This window comes from Castanea sativa, chromosome 10, assembly GCF_040712315.1.
Source record: "Castanea sativa cultivar Marrone di Chiusa Pesio chromosome 10, ASM4071231v1".
NCBI lineage: Eukaryota > Viridiplantae > Streptophyta > Magnoliopsida > Fagales > Fagaceae > Castanea > Castanea sativa.
This window is the reverse complement of record NC_134022.1, coordinates 20594438-20613230: the sequence shown is the minus strand read 5'-3', so window position 1 is coordinate 20613230 and position 18793 is coordinate 20594438. Positions and strand designations below refer to the sequence as shown.

Below are 18793 nucleotides of genomic sequence, written 5' to 3'. Positions count from 1 at the left end.
ACATGAGCCACACAGTCAGCTTCCATAGTGGTCCAGTAATAGCCTTGTCTCATTATCTTCCTTGATAGCATGTGTGCATTCATATGTGGTCCATAGCTTAATTCATGAACCTCTTCAATTATTTGCTACGCCTCTTTAGCGGTTACACAAAGGAGATGAATTCCCTCATATGATCTTTTGTAAAGTCTTTCACCACAAATAATGTTATTAGTGGACAACCTTCAGATGGTCAATTGGTCATTCTTATCTGCAGATGGTGGGTATGTCCCATCCTTGAGGTACTGTAGGATGTATGAATACCATTCACCTTCCTCATTCTTTCCCTCATTTTCTTTTATTTTCATGCAGTAGGCTGGTTCTTCTTTCTGTTCCAACAATATCGGCTTGGCTTCATCTTCTTTCGGCCCATCCATCATGGATGCCATGGTTGCTAAAGCATCGGCAATTTGATTCTATATCCTTAGCACATATTAATATTGGATCTCGCTGAATTTTTATGCCCACTTTTGAAGATATTCATGATAAGGCATAAGCCTTTCTTCTTTGATCTTCCATTTATTTTGAATCTGAGAGATTATTAGAGCTGAGTCTCCGTATACCTCCAACTCCTTCACTCCTATGCCTAAGACTGCTTGTACATCCATAATGCAAGCTTCATATTCTGTGGCATTGTTAGTGGCAGGAAAGTTAAGTCTGCCAAAAAATGGATTGTGTGGCCCTTTTGGTGAAATTAAGAGAACTCCAATTCCACTTCCGCTTTGATTTGTTGCTCCATCAAAATACATCTTCCATGATTCTACCTCAATCCCCATGACATCTTCATCCGAAAAATCTCGTTGGACCTCCTTAGCTTCTTCTGGTGAATAATGGGCTAAGTGATTAGCAATTTCTCTCCCCTTCACATATTTTTGAATCACATACTTAATATCAAATTCTGACAAAAGCAAGTCCCATTTAGTAGTCTTTCCATCTTGCACGGCTTTTTCCATTAAGTACTTCAAAGGATTCATTCTTGCAATCAACAAACCTTGAAAGCAAGCATATAATGTCTGAGTTTGTGGGTTGCCCAAACAAATGCTACACATGTCTTCTCTAAGGGTGAATACTTTTCTTCATAAGGCAACATCTTCTTGCTGATGTAGTAAATTGCATTCTCCTTCCTAGTCTCTTCTAAGTATTGAGCAAATAGAGCCCCCATTGCTGTATCTATAAAGGTGAGATACAGCAACAATGGCTTTTCGGGTACTGGTGGGACAAGTATTGGCGGTTTCATCAGATAATTCTTGATCTTTTCAAAGGCTTCTTGACATTGTTCATTCCGCACTATAGGGACTTCTTTCTTAAGCAGTCTGAAGATTGGTTCACATTTCATGGTGAGTTGGGCTATAAACCTACTAATGTACTATATCCTCCCTAGAAACCCTCGAATCTCCTTCTCAGTTTTTGGAGGTTTCATCTTTACAACTGCCTTGATTTTGTCAGGATCAACTTCTATTCCTATTTGGCTTACCCTAAACCCTAACAGTTTTCCGGATGTGACTCCGAAAATGCATTTCTTGGGATTCAATCATAACTTGTAGAACTGGATTCTTTCAAAGAACTTCCTCAAGGCCAGCATATGCCCTTCACAGTCTTTAGACTTCACTATCATATCATCAACATAAACCTCTACTTCTTTGTGGAACAAATCATGCAACAAAGTGGTGGCTGCACGTTGGTAGGTAGCGCTAGTTTTTTTAAGGCCAAATGGCATGACCTCATAGCAATATGTCTCCCCACGATGTAATGAAAGAGTTTTTCTCCATATCTTTTGGAGCCATCTTGATTTAATTGTACTTGAGAATCCGCGCATGAATGATAGCAAGGCGTGACCTGCGGTATTGTCCACTAGGATGTCAATGTGAGGTAATGGAAAGTCATCTTTTGGACTAGCCTTGTTCAGTTCTCGAAAATCTACACACATTCTAACCTTTCCATCCTTCTTTGATACCGGAACCTACGTTGGCTAACCACTCTGGATAGTTGGCCACTCTTAGGAATCCAACATTGTATAGTTTCTCCACTTCTTCCTTAATCTTGAGAGTCCATTCTGACTTCATTCTTCTTAACTTTTGCTTGACTAGCTTCATGGTTGGATCTATTGGAATGTAGAGTTGTACTATATCTATATCAATCCCAGGCATGTTTTCATATGACCAGGCAAAGACCTCCTTGAATTTTGTCAGTAGTGCCACTAATGGATCTTTCTCTAAAGTGGTTAGGGTATTGCCCACTTGGATTATTTTGGGCTGATCCTCAGTTCCCAAGTTAATAGGTTGGGTTTCTTCTTTTATAGGTTCTAGGTATCCATGTTTTAATTCCTTATTATTAAGAGTTTATTTATTAATTTCATAAATAAAAACATTCAAAGCCAGCAAATAAGCAGAATCAGAAATCATATTAAAAGGAAAAGAGTTCTCAACAGACTCAATAGACTTAACTAAATCAGACTCAACTGGAAAACTATCACAAACAGTCTTAATAGGAATAGAAATACTAGCAAAAATAGACTCAATTAGGGATAGAAACAATGTTCTTGGCAGGGGTAACTGGCTCGGCGGTCTTGATCTTCTTGGCAAAAGTGACTGACTTGACGGTCTTGATCTTCTTCAAGGAGTCCTCCATGGGGTGGGCGGCTCCCTTCTATGCCCAGTTCTTCAACTCAGTAGTGACTTCAACGATGGCAGGTGGCTCCCAGTAAGTTCCTTCTTCCTTCAGCACCAGTACCGCGGGGTCTTCATCCATATAATCTATGGCTTCATCATCAATCTCCATGTCTGTAGGCTTGTCAATCACAAAATGCGGGGGTTTGAAGTATCTCCCCCACTTGTGATGTGGACAATTTTTATTAGGTCATTTGGATCAGCATCTTGGGGTTCGAAGTGTCTCCTCCCGTTCATGGGTATTGGGTTGTTTGATTAGGGTTGGAAGTATCTCCTCCTGTTTGTGGGTATTGGGTTGTTTGATTGGGGTTTGAAGTGTCCCCACCCCCCCCCACCTCGGTTTATGGGTGCTTGGTATTTTGATTGGGGTTTGAAGCGTCTCCCTCTACTTGTGGATGTTTGGTTATTTACTTGGGGTTTGAAGTGTCTCCCCCCTGTTTGTGGGTATTAGGTTGTTTGATAGGGTTTGAAGTATCTTGTAGGTCAAATATGGGGATTGTAATGTTGCAGCAGCGGAGTTTCTTCTATGGTTGATGGCTTCAGTATTGTGATGGAAGTGACGGGCTTGGAACTGGAGCTACTGGCTTGAGTGTCGGGCTTAGGTTCTTTTTGTAGCATTCCTTCAAATCTTGACCAAATTCTCCCCTAATGACAGGCTTGGTTGGGTTAATCAAAGCTAAGACCCCATCCACATCCATCAATCAACCAAAACAAACACACACAACATGCAATGCAATTTTAACCTGGACCGACCTAAGGATAGGTTCTAAGTCATTACGTTTTAGGGTGGGTTTGTTGTTTCATTGTTTCCCATAGCTAGGACGTTACACCTCCCAACTTGTAATGTAATGAACATTGTGTTGGTTTGAACGACATGGTATGTCCTTTACAGTCAACAGGAAATGATCTAGTGACTTTAGGTTATGAGTTGGTGAGTTCGCCACCAGGTACCTGAATCTAATGAAGACTGGTGATCCATGGTTACTACCACCACAAAATTGTTGAAAAGGGGTGCATACATTGTTGTTTGGATGGCACACACTGTGACAGTTAGAGAAAGAATTTAAAAAGCAATACAAACAACAAATACCATACACCAAAATGTCATACAACATCCCATCAAACATAAATAAACAAACAAACAACTATATCCTGCAAGACCGTGCAAAACAAGGGTACACATTTGGTCACTTAAGTCTAATATGAAGCTTAGCCCTCAACATCCTCAGTGGAGTCGCCACTGTGAGAGATCGCAAAAATTGGGGGTGCCTCTCAAAAAAGAGATTTGGGTACTTTTTAGAGTACCTCTTTTTTTGGGTAAGTGGTATAGAGTCGCCACTTATTTTTTATACAAAAAAATAATATAAAATAAATATAAAATACATGACTGAATAGTACCCTTCTCATTGATTGAATAAAAAAAATACATGTTTGAAAAATTGAAAATTACATGGCTTTGGGTCCTAGCTACAAACTACCAAATAATTACATGACTTTTTATCCTAGTTACATTCTACCAACAATAAAAAACAAAGACAAGGCTTAGATGTACTTATCCAAAAACCTAAATTCCGAGGATAGGTCACGGAATAGGAAGGTGTTAAGCACCCATTCTATCCAGACAGAGTCTAGTCTTCTAAACTCTTATAACCAATGTACCATTTATGCATGCTATGAATGACATGTTGTATATATGAACAAAACTATATCACACAAATTTATTTATGAATGAATCCTCTTCTTTGTTTAAAAAAATTCAAATCTATTTTAGTGATAAAAAAATTGATTTTGGTTTGTCAAAAATGCTAGATCTGTTTTGTAATAAAAGAGTGGCTTTTGGAGAGAAAAACTCAGATCTATTTTGGTGATTAAAAAAAAATTGATTTTAGTTTGTAAAAAAATCGTATCTATTTTAACATGTAGAAAAAATGCTTTTAAGTTTGTAAAAGATCAAATCTGTTTTGTGATGATAAAAAAATATGATTTTTGATAACAAAAAAAATTAGATCTGTTTTTATATGTTTTTCATAAAAAAATTTTAAAAAAAAAATTATGAAGAGAATTTCACTCATAACTCAAATTTATGCTATATGAACCAAACAAAACAAAACAACCATAAACACAATCATGCTTAATCTTTTTCTTTGTTTCAAAATCTACATATGTTAAAGAAAAATCAGATCTGTATCTAAGAAAGAGACAAATTAGTTTTTGATTTGAGAAAAATTCAGATCTACATCTAAGAAAGATGCAGATCTTTTTTTTTTCTTTTTTTTTTATTAAGAAAAACTTAGATCTACATCTAATTAAGATGCAGATCCGTTTTTATTTTAAGAAAAAGCATTGATTATATACAAATTATTGGAATTAAGAAAGAGATCACAACAATTATATAAACAAAATCAAGATCATGCTTTAACAAAATAATGATTAACAATTCATGTTATGGATAAAGTAAAACATGCATCACCATAAACAAGAATCATAAAAGAGGAAAAAAAAAAAAATAAGGTGATTGAAAACAACCTCTTGCATGGAGCACTTCTTGTTCTTGAGAGGATGTTTTAGGTTTCAAAGAAATTTATTCAATTATCTTTGAAACCTAAAAAAAACCCTAATTTTAGCAACAAATATTAGAGAGGATCAGCAAATATGAGCAATTTGAAAGCCTAAAAACGTATGCCTCTTAGAGCACCAAAAAAAGTCTCTAAATTATGAGATCAAGTCTCTATTTATAGAGGCTAGAAGACTCTAAAAAATAGCTTCAACATGTAGAACGCAAATCGGGACTCATCCTTCTGTGAAAAGATCGAAAAATGTGTGTCTTATCGTCACCCAAAGGGAGTTGGGCCAAAGCCCAAAAGGGGTCAATTCGGCACTCCAAAAGTGTCGAATGGTGCTCCTGGATGCCAAACACACTTTCGTGTTCGAGTGCGTTTTGGAATCTTTTTCTAGTGTTTTTTTGATTTGGTCCTTGTACCTAGATGTTTTTTCATTCTCAGTCTATGATTTTTTTTTTAATCTCTTTTCTGGATAATTCGTACTTTTTAGGAACAATTATCTTGTAGATAAATTCCTTAAAATAAATCTTGATAAAATTCAGATTATCCACAATTTTATTGTTATCTAATCATCCCTTTTATTCCTATGCATACAATCCTATTTTAGACACTAATTATCAACCAATCACAAAATTATTTAATTTATTTTAATTTTTTGACCAATCAGAATTAATTTAAATTAATTGTGCATGGTTGACTCTTCCTAAACACAATGCATGTTGACCATGCAAAATTGATCATGCGATATCTTTCGATCTGATGGTTCGATTTAGAAACCGGACACACCATTGCGACCGTTAGAATCTGAAGATCATTTTTATGATATGCAATGAATAAATTGATGCATGTAATGTAATCATGATTTTTTGGGTACATGGATGGTCATTCCAGTCATCTTCCTCGATTAAATCGTGGGTGCAAAATCGAGTGTCTACAAATTTATGGAGGAACAAATTCGAAGGAAGCATCCCACTAACTTGGACAAGTGGAAGAAAATTATTGATGATGAACTTCAGCCAAAACAAATTTGAAGGGAAATTACCAAGATCGTTGGCCAAGTGTATAGTGTTGAAGGCCCTTGATCTTAGTAATAACCAATTCAATGATACTTTCCCCTCTTGGTTAGGAAACCTTCCAAATTTGAAGATTCTGATTTTGCGGTCCAACCAATTTCATGGCCCAATAAGGACTTCTAAATCGAAATATATGTTTCCCAGCTTGCAAATCGTTGTCCTCTCGTGCAATAGTTTTATTGGAAGATTGCCATTAAAATTCTTTCAAAATTGGAATTCTTCTAGATTTGATCATGTAGATCGGTTAACATATATTCATGTACACTCAACTTTCAATCTTCCTAGCAATTATTATCAGACTTACATATTGGATAGTGACTATGATTACGAAATGATGGTGACAAGCAAAAGAGTAGACATGATTTATGAGAAGGTCCTAGAAATTTTCACAGCCCTGAATTTCTCTAGTAATAGATTTGTAGACATTTCTAAATCCATTGGAAACTTAAAAGGTCTCCGTTTGCTCAATCTTTCCAATAACATACTCACTGGCTGCATCCCACCAACTTTTGGAAACCTTGCAGTATTGGAATCATTGGATCTTTCACAAAACAAGCTCTTAGGGGAGATCCCACAACAACTAACGCAACTTACTTCCTTAGAATTCTTCAATATTTCTCATAACCATCTTGTGGGCCCTATACCACAAGGAAAACAATTTAATACATTTGAAAACAATTTATTTGAAGGAAATGCAGGATTGTGTAGAATTCCATTGGCAAAAAAATATAAGAATTTTGAGGCTTCATCACCTTCACCTTTAACCCCTGAAGAGGGTCAAGATTCGAGGTCTCTACTTCAATTTGGTTGGAAAATTGTTCTGGTTGGGTTGAATTTGGGCTAGTTGTTGGTGTCACTATTGGGCATGTTGTGACTGCAAAGGATCATGATTGGTTAATGAAGTACTTCGGGTTTAGGCAACTGGTACCAAGAAGAAAGGTTCGTGTGAAAGGAGTCAGGAGACATGAATTAGGTGGACAGATGTCTTTCAAGGATAAACATGTGTAGATATGTTTTTTACATTCGGCTCTTCTCAACTTTTTTTTCCTTCTTGTGTGTGTAATGTAGTGTGCTCCTTCCTTTTTCTTTGTTGTTTCAATGTGCATTGTAATGACTAGTATTAATGTATTGTATGTAAAAAGTAACGGTGACTTCAGTGATTTTTTTTTTTTTTTTTTTTTTGAGATAGATTACATTGATTTAAGAATATAGCGCAATGCAGCTTACTAAATGTCAAAGAATAGGTGGATTTGTGCCCATCGCAAGTGTAATGCACTTCACTAAAGATGAGCAAGTGAATACATGGGCGGCTCCTTGCAAGCCAGGGTGGTCACAGGATCACCCTGACTTACAATAAATTGTAGGGGTAATTATAGTAAACTCACCTGTGATTTGGCCTGAATTCGCTTTGCCTACCCGTGATTTAAAAAATGTCACTTTGCCTACCTGAGTTTTGCTCTACTTGTCTCCCGTTACCCAATTCTGTTAAAATTAGGGGTAAATAAGTATTTTTACTTTCTTTTATGTCTCTCTTCTCTCAAAACAAGGAAAACATAAAAAAGAAAAAGACAACAAGATCTAAAAGTTAGAGTTTATCAAAATTTAAGAACAAACATAATCAATATTTTATTTCCATGTCTCTCTTCAATTCAATTAAAGAGAGTTAAAAAGGAGAGACTAGACAGAAATTAGTAATAATTAGTGGTGAAAATAATAAAAGAAAATGATTAGAGTGTGTATCTAAGATCCAATAATTCCCAGCCACACAGTCAGTCGCTGCTAATCCATGATTTTTAAAAAAAGAATAAGAAGAACCAAATAATAAATCCTCCTCATTCACTCTCTCCCAATCCCATCCAATGAAAAATACAGTTAGAGTTTACTTTGCACACCAATTATCCTAAATCCAAAGTAGTCACAAACAACCAGATCATATGATAATCCTTAAAAAGGTTGGTTAGTGTTTCTGTTACAAGTAATTGTATAGATCTTAAAAAGCACACTGTCCTTTGCTCAATTCCTTATTGCATATCTTAGAATGCCACTGCCCTCTCATTTTCTCCATTCCAATTCCCATTCTTCTTTTTCTTCTCATTCCTTCAAGCCTTTGCCACAATCATGGGTTAGAGAAAAAGAAACCCATCTTCCAAACATCCTCCATCTTCCTAATTCTGCCACCATGACAACAACTAACCAAACTGGTGTGAAGTTACATTAACGTAGGTGTGGGTTGTGAGCGTGCAAGTGTGGTGGATTGCGGTGGCTATGGGTGGACGAGAGAGAGAGAGGATGATATATATAGAGGAGGATGATTGGTTTGGGTTTGATTTTCTGGGCAATTTATGTGTGAAACAAGAGATAGAACAATACCACTTTTAGATCTTGTTTTCTCTTAAGTTTTTATGTTTTTCTTGTTTTGGGAGGAGAGAGACGTAAAAGGGGAACAAAAATACCTATTTACTCCTAATTTTAACAAAGGTGAGTAATAGAAGACAAACTGAGCAAAACTCAAGTGGGCAAAGTGACATTTTTCAAACTACGGGTAGGCAAAGTGAATTCGGGTCAAACCACATGTGAGTTTACTGCAATTACCCCTAAATTGTACATATACACTAGCCAAAAAAAAATTATATACTAAACTAACTTATTATGACTACTCTAATAAAAATGTTGAATACCCTGACTTGAGAATTACAAAAATTTGGGTCCAACAAATATAAAACTAATGCTACATTCATAACGTTTTTACAATGATTTCACAACAAATCCAACGTGATAAGTTTTTACTGATACTAATTTGGGCCCAATACTAATATTATTTTTTACCCACTAAGAACAGCTTTTTGCATAAGATTTATTGTAAAAATGTTATGGACGTAGCATTACTTTATTATTAATTCTGCCTCCGAACATAATATCTAATATATATATATATATAAAGCTTAAATAACAACAATAAATATTAGCCCAAACAACAACAAACATAAATCAAACAAAAGCAAAACAAGACCAAACAACAACAAGTGAACAAATTATTCAACAAAAATCCTATTATAAAACAAAAAGATAAAAATCGCTAATCACTTAAATTTAAATTTCTTAGTGACCATCCTAAAAAAAATTCCTAGAGCTGCCATGGACAAATGTGTATGTCTATATCAAAAGTTTATCCAGATATAGATACTTGTCTTTTTGCTAATAGATATAGTTACTTGTATAGTTGTACATATGCCACACAAATGTATTGGTAAGAACTATATGCAAACAGGCTTTGATTGTTGCACACCTAACATTACAAATAGGTGCATCAAAACATATTCTAAATAGGAATAGTCTTGGAAATGCAATAAATATGTTATACATCTTATATATACAACATATTTCTTACAGTGAGGGAATAATATATGTATAAGATACATAAAATAATTTCTCCTTGAGTGAGTTAAAATCGGCCAAGATTTGCAACATAGCCAGCATTTCAGTACATGCGACTTTGACGTCTATTAATGGCGTAGCATGCTTTTTTAAATCACAACTAAACAAATCGGACACAATCCATATAGGATGTTGTAATTTTAAGTACACAGCAAGACAAGATATTGGGCGAAAAAGGGAAAATGCCCATTTCGCACAAAATAAATGGGCAAATGCCCCCTTTCCCAAACTAATTTGGGAAATGCTCCTCTTTTGAAATTCGATTTTCTCAAAATCGAGTTTCAAAAAAAAAATTCTAGAGCCCTATAGCGACGTTTTAAGAAGTTTATAGTTACGTTTTAAAGACCTATAGCGGCGTTTTGTAACTCGACCTCCATGGGGCTTGAGTTACAAAACACCGCTATAGGTCCTTAAAAACGTCACTATAGACTCCTTAAAACGTCGCTATAGGGCTTAACTCGATTTTGAGAAAATCGAGTTTCAAAAGAGGGGCATTTCCCTAATTAGTTTGGGAAAGGGGGCAACATGCTGATTTTTTTTCGTGAAAATGGCAAAAGCCTATTTTGGCCCAAGATCTTGTCATTTTGCTTTACAGTAAACGTTAGCCATAATAGAGTCCTTTCACATATTGGTAAACAACAATAAAAGGGTATCGCTAGAACATGCATCCAACCCATCAGACCGATAAAACTGATCCAACCTAACCCAACCCAACATTTTAGGTTGGTTTTTCAGGAGCTGGGTTGGAATTCATTTGAGCATTGGTTGGGTCAACTTTGGATTGACAGTTTTTTCAATCCATCTAATTCAACCCAATATTTTGATAATTAATTTGGATGAATTTATTAATTTGTAATATAATTCAGGCATATTATCAATGACATGGGATTGAATGTAACCAAACATATAATAACCTTGTGGGGGTGTTTTATCTTCTACAAATATAAAATCATCCAAATGTCTTCCACGTGGTAATTGCATACACCATTAATCCTTTGAAATGGACTCATTTCCATTCTCACCAAACTGATAATTGACGGACTATTGGAGTGCAGCGGATAGCAATTGTGTGGGTATTAGGCGATTTCTTAGTTGCCTAAACCAACTGCAATTCATCATTTTAAAGTTTGTAATTGATTGTTTCAACTTTCAAGCACGAGGTCATGATCTTATGGCCTACTATTATCTGCCCATTATTTTGAGTGGTAACAGTTAATTAATTTTCTTTGAGGTATCTTTTATATGATTGCTGGAAAACTAAAAGATTGAAATCAAGTTTCACTTGCTATAAATATAAGGACAAAATTTTCTTTTAAACTAATTTGTCTAATTCACTTCATGCCAATTTAAAAAATCCATGCGTTTACTTTTAGTTCTATGATCACTTAATAGTCATGTGACTTGTTTAAATTATTTGTGTGATTATTATTACTTAATGGAATTGAGAAGATTCATTTAATTTGGTTTTGAAGAAAACTTTGCCTTGACTATAATGTCTATTGATTTCTAAATATTTGATAGATAAATATAATAGTACTATATGATGAATTATGCAAAGAGCGCGAAATTTATTAAAATTGAGAAATTTTGATCAATACAAAGTACCAATAGAAAGGGAAGCAATCTTTTTTTTTTTTGGCCAATAGAAAGAAACTAAACTATGCCAATATTTTCTTAGCTTTCATTAGGAAATGGCATTGTAATATGTCAAGGTCCTGCAATCCAACCAGGTGTATTTTGATAAGGTCAGCTTTTGATGATGCAAACTAAATATTAGATGATGTTTCAAAGACTAAATCAAATTTGTTGATGGCAACAAGTTTTATACTTTCAAGACACACACACACACACATGCACTTGTCACTTTTCCCCCCCTCAATTCCCCAAAAAAAAAAGTTAATTTAGTAATAATTAGTATATTTAATGCAACCTTAATCAATGCTTAAAGGCACCCATTAACAAATATCTAAGTTAATTTATGTGCATTCTTTTGTAATGAGCATCAACAACATGTCATTTTCTACCAGTCAGTTCCTCCTGGTCCACAAGCCAAGAGGCCATTGTATAATGTATTTGTACGTAATACTTGGAAGGTGTTATGGAAAAAGTCCTTGTATCTAGGATTCCTGATATTTAATGGCCATTTACCTTATATAATTAGGTAACCCAAATTCCTCATCCCCCTTTTTTGGTTTGTAAACATCACATCTCACCAGCATAATAATTGAATCGATTAATTATTGATTTGCTCTTTAAGTTATTTCTTTGAATTATTAGTAGTTCAATAAATAATGGTTAATTTAATTATATGCCCCACTTGTATCATTTTATTTGTTAGTACCCAACATAACTTAATTAATCCATGCTATTACTAGTTTAGAAAAATATGTATTTTAAATTTGTTAGTTTGATTTATTTTGGATTTAAGTTTTTTTGACATTTTAAGACTCAGTTAGCTTCGAACACCACATAACCCCCCCCCCCCTTCTCCTCCAAAAAAAAAAAAAACTTTTACTAGGCTCACTAAAATTGCCCCAACCTGATCACTTTTGAGATCCAATTTTGACAAAATTGGAATATTATGCTAAATTATATAAATTGTAATCACTTATTGAATAAATGAGCTTAAATAGTTGAATTAAAATCTAATTTTTAATGAAGAGAACACAATTTTTTACTAGGCCTAATAAAATGGTCCTAACTTGACGATTGGACAAGCCAACCTGATTAGTATGTAGAATATAAATTGTAATAATTTTTTGAAAGGAGTCCTTTCTTCGAACCGGGGTAAACGGCAATGGGTATTAGTATATCACCTCGTAATGCAATAACCGCAATTACAAGTTGTCCTTTCCTAATTCCTATCTCTCGCATTTTGTTATGAGCAAAAGCTATAGAAATTTTCAAATGGATATCTTAATAAGTTGGTGAGAAACAGTGTAACATGTACGTATTAACTTTTTCTTCATGTTCTCTTAAATGTTTTAGGCTGAAGAGAATGGTACAGAAATAATGGAAAGGTTATTATAAACAAGAGGGACAAAGCATACTGTGTGAGTGTTGGGACTAAGAAGAACTATATTTGGGGATTGTATATTTGCTAATTGCAATCCAAAAAAGATTTAGAAAATAAAATGTACTCCAATAATTTGCATATATTAATAGTAATACTTCTTGCAAGGTTTTTGACATGGAGAAAGGTAGAATAGATCGGATTGAATCGAACGTACCAAAAATATATAATTACTTTATTGTGGAAAGTGTTTTTATCTTCTAAAGAAAGCAAATCATCCAAATGTCTTCCACATGGCAGTATGGTATCTGAGCATACCATTAATCCTTTGAAATGGACTCGTAAAATCTTACAATTACAAATTTTTTTGCAATTGTACTACAGTACCATTCTAAATGTAGAATGGCACTGTAGTAAAATCTTACAATTACAAATTTTTTTGCAATTGTGCTACAGTATCATTCTAAATGTAAGATGACACTGTAGTACTTTAGTAAAAATTATAATATATTTTAATTGATAAAGTAGAAGAGAGATGGAGAGAAGAAAGAGAAAGAGTTGTATTGAAATATATTATATTATTTTAGTGGATAATATATATTATTTTAATAAATAAAATAGGATAATAAAAATTGAGATATTGAATATATGGTAAAATTGTACGGTATAATTAATATAAAAAAAATATTTGAGATGATAAAATGGCATTAAAAACGCTCTTAGTGTCATCTTTAAAGGATTTTTCCTAATATTTACCTAGTATGACCGCGGGGAGGATAGGGGGGCCTACGTTTGGTGAATAGCAGTATACCCGGAAAGCTTTAGACACCTTAAGGCAAAAAAAAAAAAAAAAAAAAAAGCGCCCTAGTCATGAGACCTCATAAATGAAAAGCTTTTCTAGAACATAGAGACAGCAGCTGAAAACAAAAGGAAACTGACTTTTTAGTAGCTTACCAATAATTGGGAATATGATATTCAGTTATCATTAATGGCATTATTCTATTTGGATTATCATTAACCAAAAGAAAAAATATCTCAAATAAGGAAAAATTATTAGATACTTTTGGAGTTTTATAAATGCGTACTCTTCCCTCTCACGTAAATAATAGATCTCATCATGAATTTAATTAGTGGGATTCATCATTCATATGAAATAAGGAATACATATTTATGGTTCTATGAGAATATACAATAATTTCCCCTCAACAATAGCTACACTATTCACCATCAAAATGGCCATAATGTCCTTTTTCTGATCATGCAATTGATTAGACCCCGAGGGTTCATATCTGCCTAGATAAACATCAACAGTATCACCTATCTATAGTTCATACAATATACAACTTTGTTATTGATATATTTTTTCTTTTAATATTTAAAGTTTTACGGTAGATTATAGTTAACTCAACTAGTAAACTTTTTTATAGTTGAATACAAAATTTAGAGTTCAATCTCATCTATACCAAAAATCGATTGGTGTCTTAATTTGATGGTAACAAACATAATCATAAAACACGGCCCAATAGATTGGAACTTTATAAAACATAAAAAATAAAAAAGAAACTTTATGTTTGGACTTTCTAAGCTTCACTAATAAATAATACATAGGTGTTGATCATCCAAAACATGGTTTTCCTTTATATAAGTTACTAGTATACAGCCTGTCTCTGTGTGCCTTTAACTCTATTTGGTGCATGATGTTTCGGTAGAAACATCCAAAAATAAGATTGAAAAAGGAAAATATATGTTAGAAATGGAAATACCCAATGATTTCAATCTTACACTTATTTAATCTCAATGATTTAGTGATTTCAGTAATCTTTAAACAAAAAACAAAACAAAAGCAAATATCTAAAATTAAGGAAACAAACATTTTGATAGAAAACCCAAAAACCCAAAACAAAAACGAATCAAATCTAAACCCATTCAACAAAAAAAAAAAAATCAATTAAAGTAACATTTCATACCCAAATCTTAAAAAATGGAAAGAAAAAATATTGGAGCCAGTTTCGACGATTTGGGTGGCGGATGTATGGTCTAACGGTTTCTTTCTGTGTGCTTGCAATTTCGGCAGTCTAAGTCTAGCAAGCAAAATTGCAGTAAACATAAATCATAGTTATTGCAAGATTTAGGTTTTTACTTATAAAAATTTATAATAAAAAAAGCAAAAAACAAAGAAAGCAAAAAAAGAAAAAGAAAAAGAAAAAGAAAAAAAACAACCTCACTTTGTAGCATCACCAATTGAGCGAAGCAAGAATTTTGGTGGTCAAAGTCCGACAGTGGTACTGGCCTAAGATGTCTCTAACTCTGCCTCTTTCTCAATTTCTTTCTCCAGGTCTCATCGCCTCTCTATTTCTATCTCCGTATCCATCATATTTTAATCGGTTAGTATTTTATATATATATATACATTGAGTAACTTTCAAATTTTAACCAGTTATTTTTTTGTTATTTATAATGAGGGGTTTTAAATGGTGTGGTAGTAGTGCCAAGTAACATAATTTAGCGCTTTTTAATTGTGGATGTGGCAAAATGTTAGATAGGCATTTTTCCTATATAGCAGCACGCCCTTACTTGCATTATTCACGAGACTCACAAACTTCTTTTTTCAGCAAAATTTTTATTAAAACTAGGTCCCACGGCATTATTCACACATTTAAAAATTATTTTGCTATAGTGTTTTCAGTTTTCAACAATAAGCGGTATCTAAATAGACCCTAAGTTGGTGAGAAACAGTGAAACATGCACGTATTAACTTTTTCTTCATGTTCTCTTAAATGTTTTAGGCTGAAGAGAATGGTATAGAAATAATGGAAAGTTTATTAGAAACAAGAGGGACAAAGCATACTGTGTGTGTGATCATGGGACCAAGAAGAACTATATTTGGGGATTGTATATCTGCTAATTGCAATCCAAAAAAGACTTAGAAAATAAAATGTACTCCAATAATTTGCATATATTAATAGTAATACTTCTTGCAAGGTTTTTGACATGGAGAAAGGTAGTATAGATCGGATTGAATCGATCGAACGAACCAAAAATATATAATTACTTTATTGTGGAAAGTGTTCTTATCTTCTAAAGAAAACAAATCATCCAAATGTCTTCCACATGGTAGTATGGTACCTGAGTATACCATTAATCCTTTGAAATGGACTTGTAAAATCTCTTTATTGCAAATCATCCAAATATCTTCCACATGGTACCTGAGTATACCATTAATCCTTTGAAATGGACTCGTTCTCATACTTGATTACCAAACTGACAATTGTGTGTGGGTATCAGGCAATTTGTGATATTATGATTCTTGTCCCATTTCATCTCTTAAGATGAGACTAAAACGTGTTTCGCCTCAACCAACTTCAACTCATCATTTTAAAGTTTGTAATTGATTGTTTTCAACTTTCAAACTACGAGGTCATGGTCTTTTGGCCTACTCTCATCTGCCCATTCTTGTGGGGATCTATTAATTAATTCCAAGTATGAAATCTCTTATATGTATTTAGCCCCATACCCAAAAATAAAAGTTTTCTGAACCAAAAGATGGAGAGATTGAAATCACTTTTCACCTGCTATAAATATAAGAGAAAAATTTTCTTCTAAACTATCCACATGTTTTTTTTTTTTTTAATACAATCCACGTGTATTTTTTAGTTACATGGTCACTTAATATATGTAAATAGTCTTATTATGAACTATTACATAATGGGTTGAAAAAGATTTTTTTTCATTAGGTTTAGAGGAAACTTTGTCCTAACTATAACCGGGTCTTGATTTCCTATATATATATATATATTATAGATAATTATAATAGTACTATATGATGAATTATCTTGAGAGCACGAAATTTATTCAATTAAGAAAGCTATGATCGGTACTAATTACCAATAGAAAGGGAAGCAATCTCTTTTCCATTTTTTTGGGCAATAGAAAAAATCTACATGAAAACATCAACGAAGGAAAACTGACAACATAACTACCAATAAGCTCTAGCAAGCCATCCCTTCATCTCTTTGACCAATTTGGTATGATTGAACTTACCTACTTGAGAGGGCACATCCTTGAACAAGCTTCTGTGGCTGCACAGATCTATGCACAAACCATTTGTTTGTTAGCGAAAATTCTTCTTAGAGATTGGAATAGGCAAGTAACCATGACTTGAGAGGACACGGGGCTTTCACAAAAGAACGAAACAATGATACCTTTAACTTTAAGTTAATGAGTTTGGCTAACGGGTGCTTTAGGGCAAGAAATATTTAATGCAACATACTGCAAACTTATTGCAACCATTTTTCTATTATGACACAGGTGCACTTGTCATTTTTTTTTTCTCTTGACCGCATAAAAAATAAGGTTATTTTAGTGTATTTAATGCAACCTTAAGCCGATATCTAAGGCCTAAGGACAACTGTTAACAAATGGCAAAGTTAATTTATGCACACCTTTTGTAAAGAGCATTAACAACTACTACATGTCATTTTCGATTAGTCAGCTCCCAAGTGGTCCACAGGAATTGTAAGGGCCACTGCACATAAGTACAAGAAGCTAAAATCCCTGATTTTTAATGGCCAATTACCTTAATTAGGTAACCCGAATTCCTCATCTCCCTTTTTGGTTTGTAAGACATCACATCTCACCAGCATATAATTGAATCAGATTAAATTATTGCTTTGCTCTTTAAGTTTTTCATTGAATTAGTGTACAACCACAAACACAATAAGCAAGTTTTGTTCATAAAAGGAGAGGAATAGGAGATTTGAATTGCTGGCATTTGCCAATAAAGTCTCTGGGTCCATTTGGTTGGAGGAGTGAAAAAGTGAGAGAGGATAAAAAATGGTGAAAGGATAGAAAAGATTTTAATTTCTCTCATTTTTGTTTGGTTGGGAGTGAAAAAATGAAGAGATGAAAAAAGTGAATTTATATAAATTTACTCATGTACTCTTGATAAAAATGATGCTCAATTAAAACCAAAAAAGTGACAAACAACCAAAAAAAACAAAAGAAAGCAATATATATGTGTGTATATATATATGTGCAACGTACACTTTAAAAAAAAAAAAGAAGAAGAAGAAGAAGAAGAGGAGGCACGTTCAGGAGGAAGGGGGGAAAAAGGCAACATCCAAGGAAGGAAGAAAAAAAAAGGAGGCAATGTCCAGGAGGGAAAAAAAAAGTGAAGAAGAGAAATGTACTGACAAAGCCCATGTGCAAGTATTTTTGTCCATCAAGCAGCCCCATTTTCTCTCTTTAGATTTTTCTCCATTTTGAGGAGAAAACTTTTTATTAGGTCTGAAGGAAAATAAATAGTGGAGCTCAGGTATTTTCCTCCATTTATTTTCCTTCCTTCCCACCCAACCACACTCTAAAAATGTTTTCCTTTCCATTTTCTCTCCAAAGTTTTCCAATCACCCTATTTCACCTCCAAACAAACACATCCTATGTGTGTGCGCTCCGATTTCCAGTTCTTAGCAATAGTACACGGATTGCAGAACACCATGCCTTGTTCCAACTTAAATTGTTAGGGTAAGGGTGGTACAGTCGGTCTTAAAAGCAGTCATAAGGAAATTCAAAAGTTCTTATCACATGAAATATATATATACATATATATATATATATATATATTTTAACACACACACAAGGGGAGAGAGGAGAAGGTTTTGAAGAAACTAACAGTGGTGTATATTCAAAAAGGTCTAACTTTCAGATACATAGCACAAACTTTAAACCTCTATAACTCACATGAAATATATTATTGATTAGTCAATGATTTCTTTTATATAGCACATCCTTATCCAAATGTTTTTCTCTTTTAATTTATTTATTCAAGCACCATGTTTATCATCTAAGGTTGATTATATTTAACTAATTCAATTTCTTATTAAGTAACCTAATCTATTATAAGGGGTCCTTGCAATAGCTTAGGTTACTTAATAAAACTCAATAACATGGTGGCCTTGACCAATAAACTACATGGTTAAATTTAAATAGTTTTACAAAAAAAAAAAAAAAGTGT

At 33.6% G+C, this 18793-nt stretch overlaps 2 protein-coding genes across 2 annotated transcripts; both read right to left on the bottom strand.

Moving 5' to 3' along the window:
- Window positions 1-494: 494 nt before the first annotated feature.
- On the bottom strand, window positions 495-1372 carry LOC142612194 (uncharacterized). Its single transcript, XM_075784309.1, has 2 exons — window positions 1107-1372; window positions 495-1011 (listed from the first exon to the last, which is right to left on the bottom strand). The coding sequence occupies exons 1-2, from the start codon at window positions 1370-1372 to the stop codon at window positions 495-497; spliced, it is 783 nt and encodes a 260-aa protein (XP_075640424.1).
- Window positions 1373-1567: 195 nt separating this feature from the next.
- On the bottom strand, window positions 1568-2183 carry LOC142612192 (uncharacterized). Its single transcript, XM_075784308.1, has 2 exons — window positions 1970-2183; window positions 1568-1872 (listed from the first exon to the last, which is right to left on the bottom strand). Exons 1-2 carry the CDS (start codon window positions 2181-2183, stop codon window positions 1568-1570), a joined length of 519 nt encoding a protein of 172 aa, XP_075640423.1.
- Window positions 2184-18793: the final 16610 nt, after the last annotated feature.

Coding starts and splice junctions, on each gene's coding strand:
- LOC142612194 (XM_075784309.1), bottom strand. CDS start 1,372: ATGAAATGTGAACCAATCTTCAGACTGCTTAAGAAAGAAGTCCCTATA. Junction 1,012..1,106: donor ATGTTGCCTTATGAAGAAAA/GTATTCACCCTT, acceptor GTTGATTGCAAG/AATGAATCCTTTGAAGTACT.
- LOC142612192 (XM_075784308.1), bottom strand. CDS start 2,183: ATGCCTGGGATTGATATAGATATAGTACAACTCTACATTCCAATAGAT. Junction 1,873..1,969: donor TATCAAAGAAGGATGGAAAG/GTTAGAATGTGT, acceptor ACAATACCGCAG/GTCACGCCTTGCTATCATTC.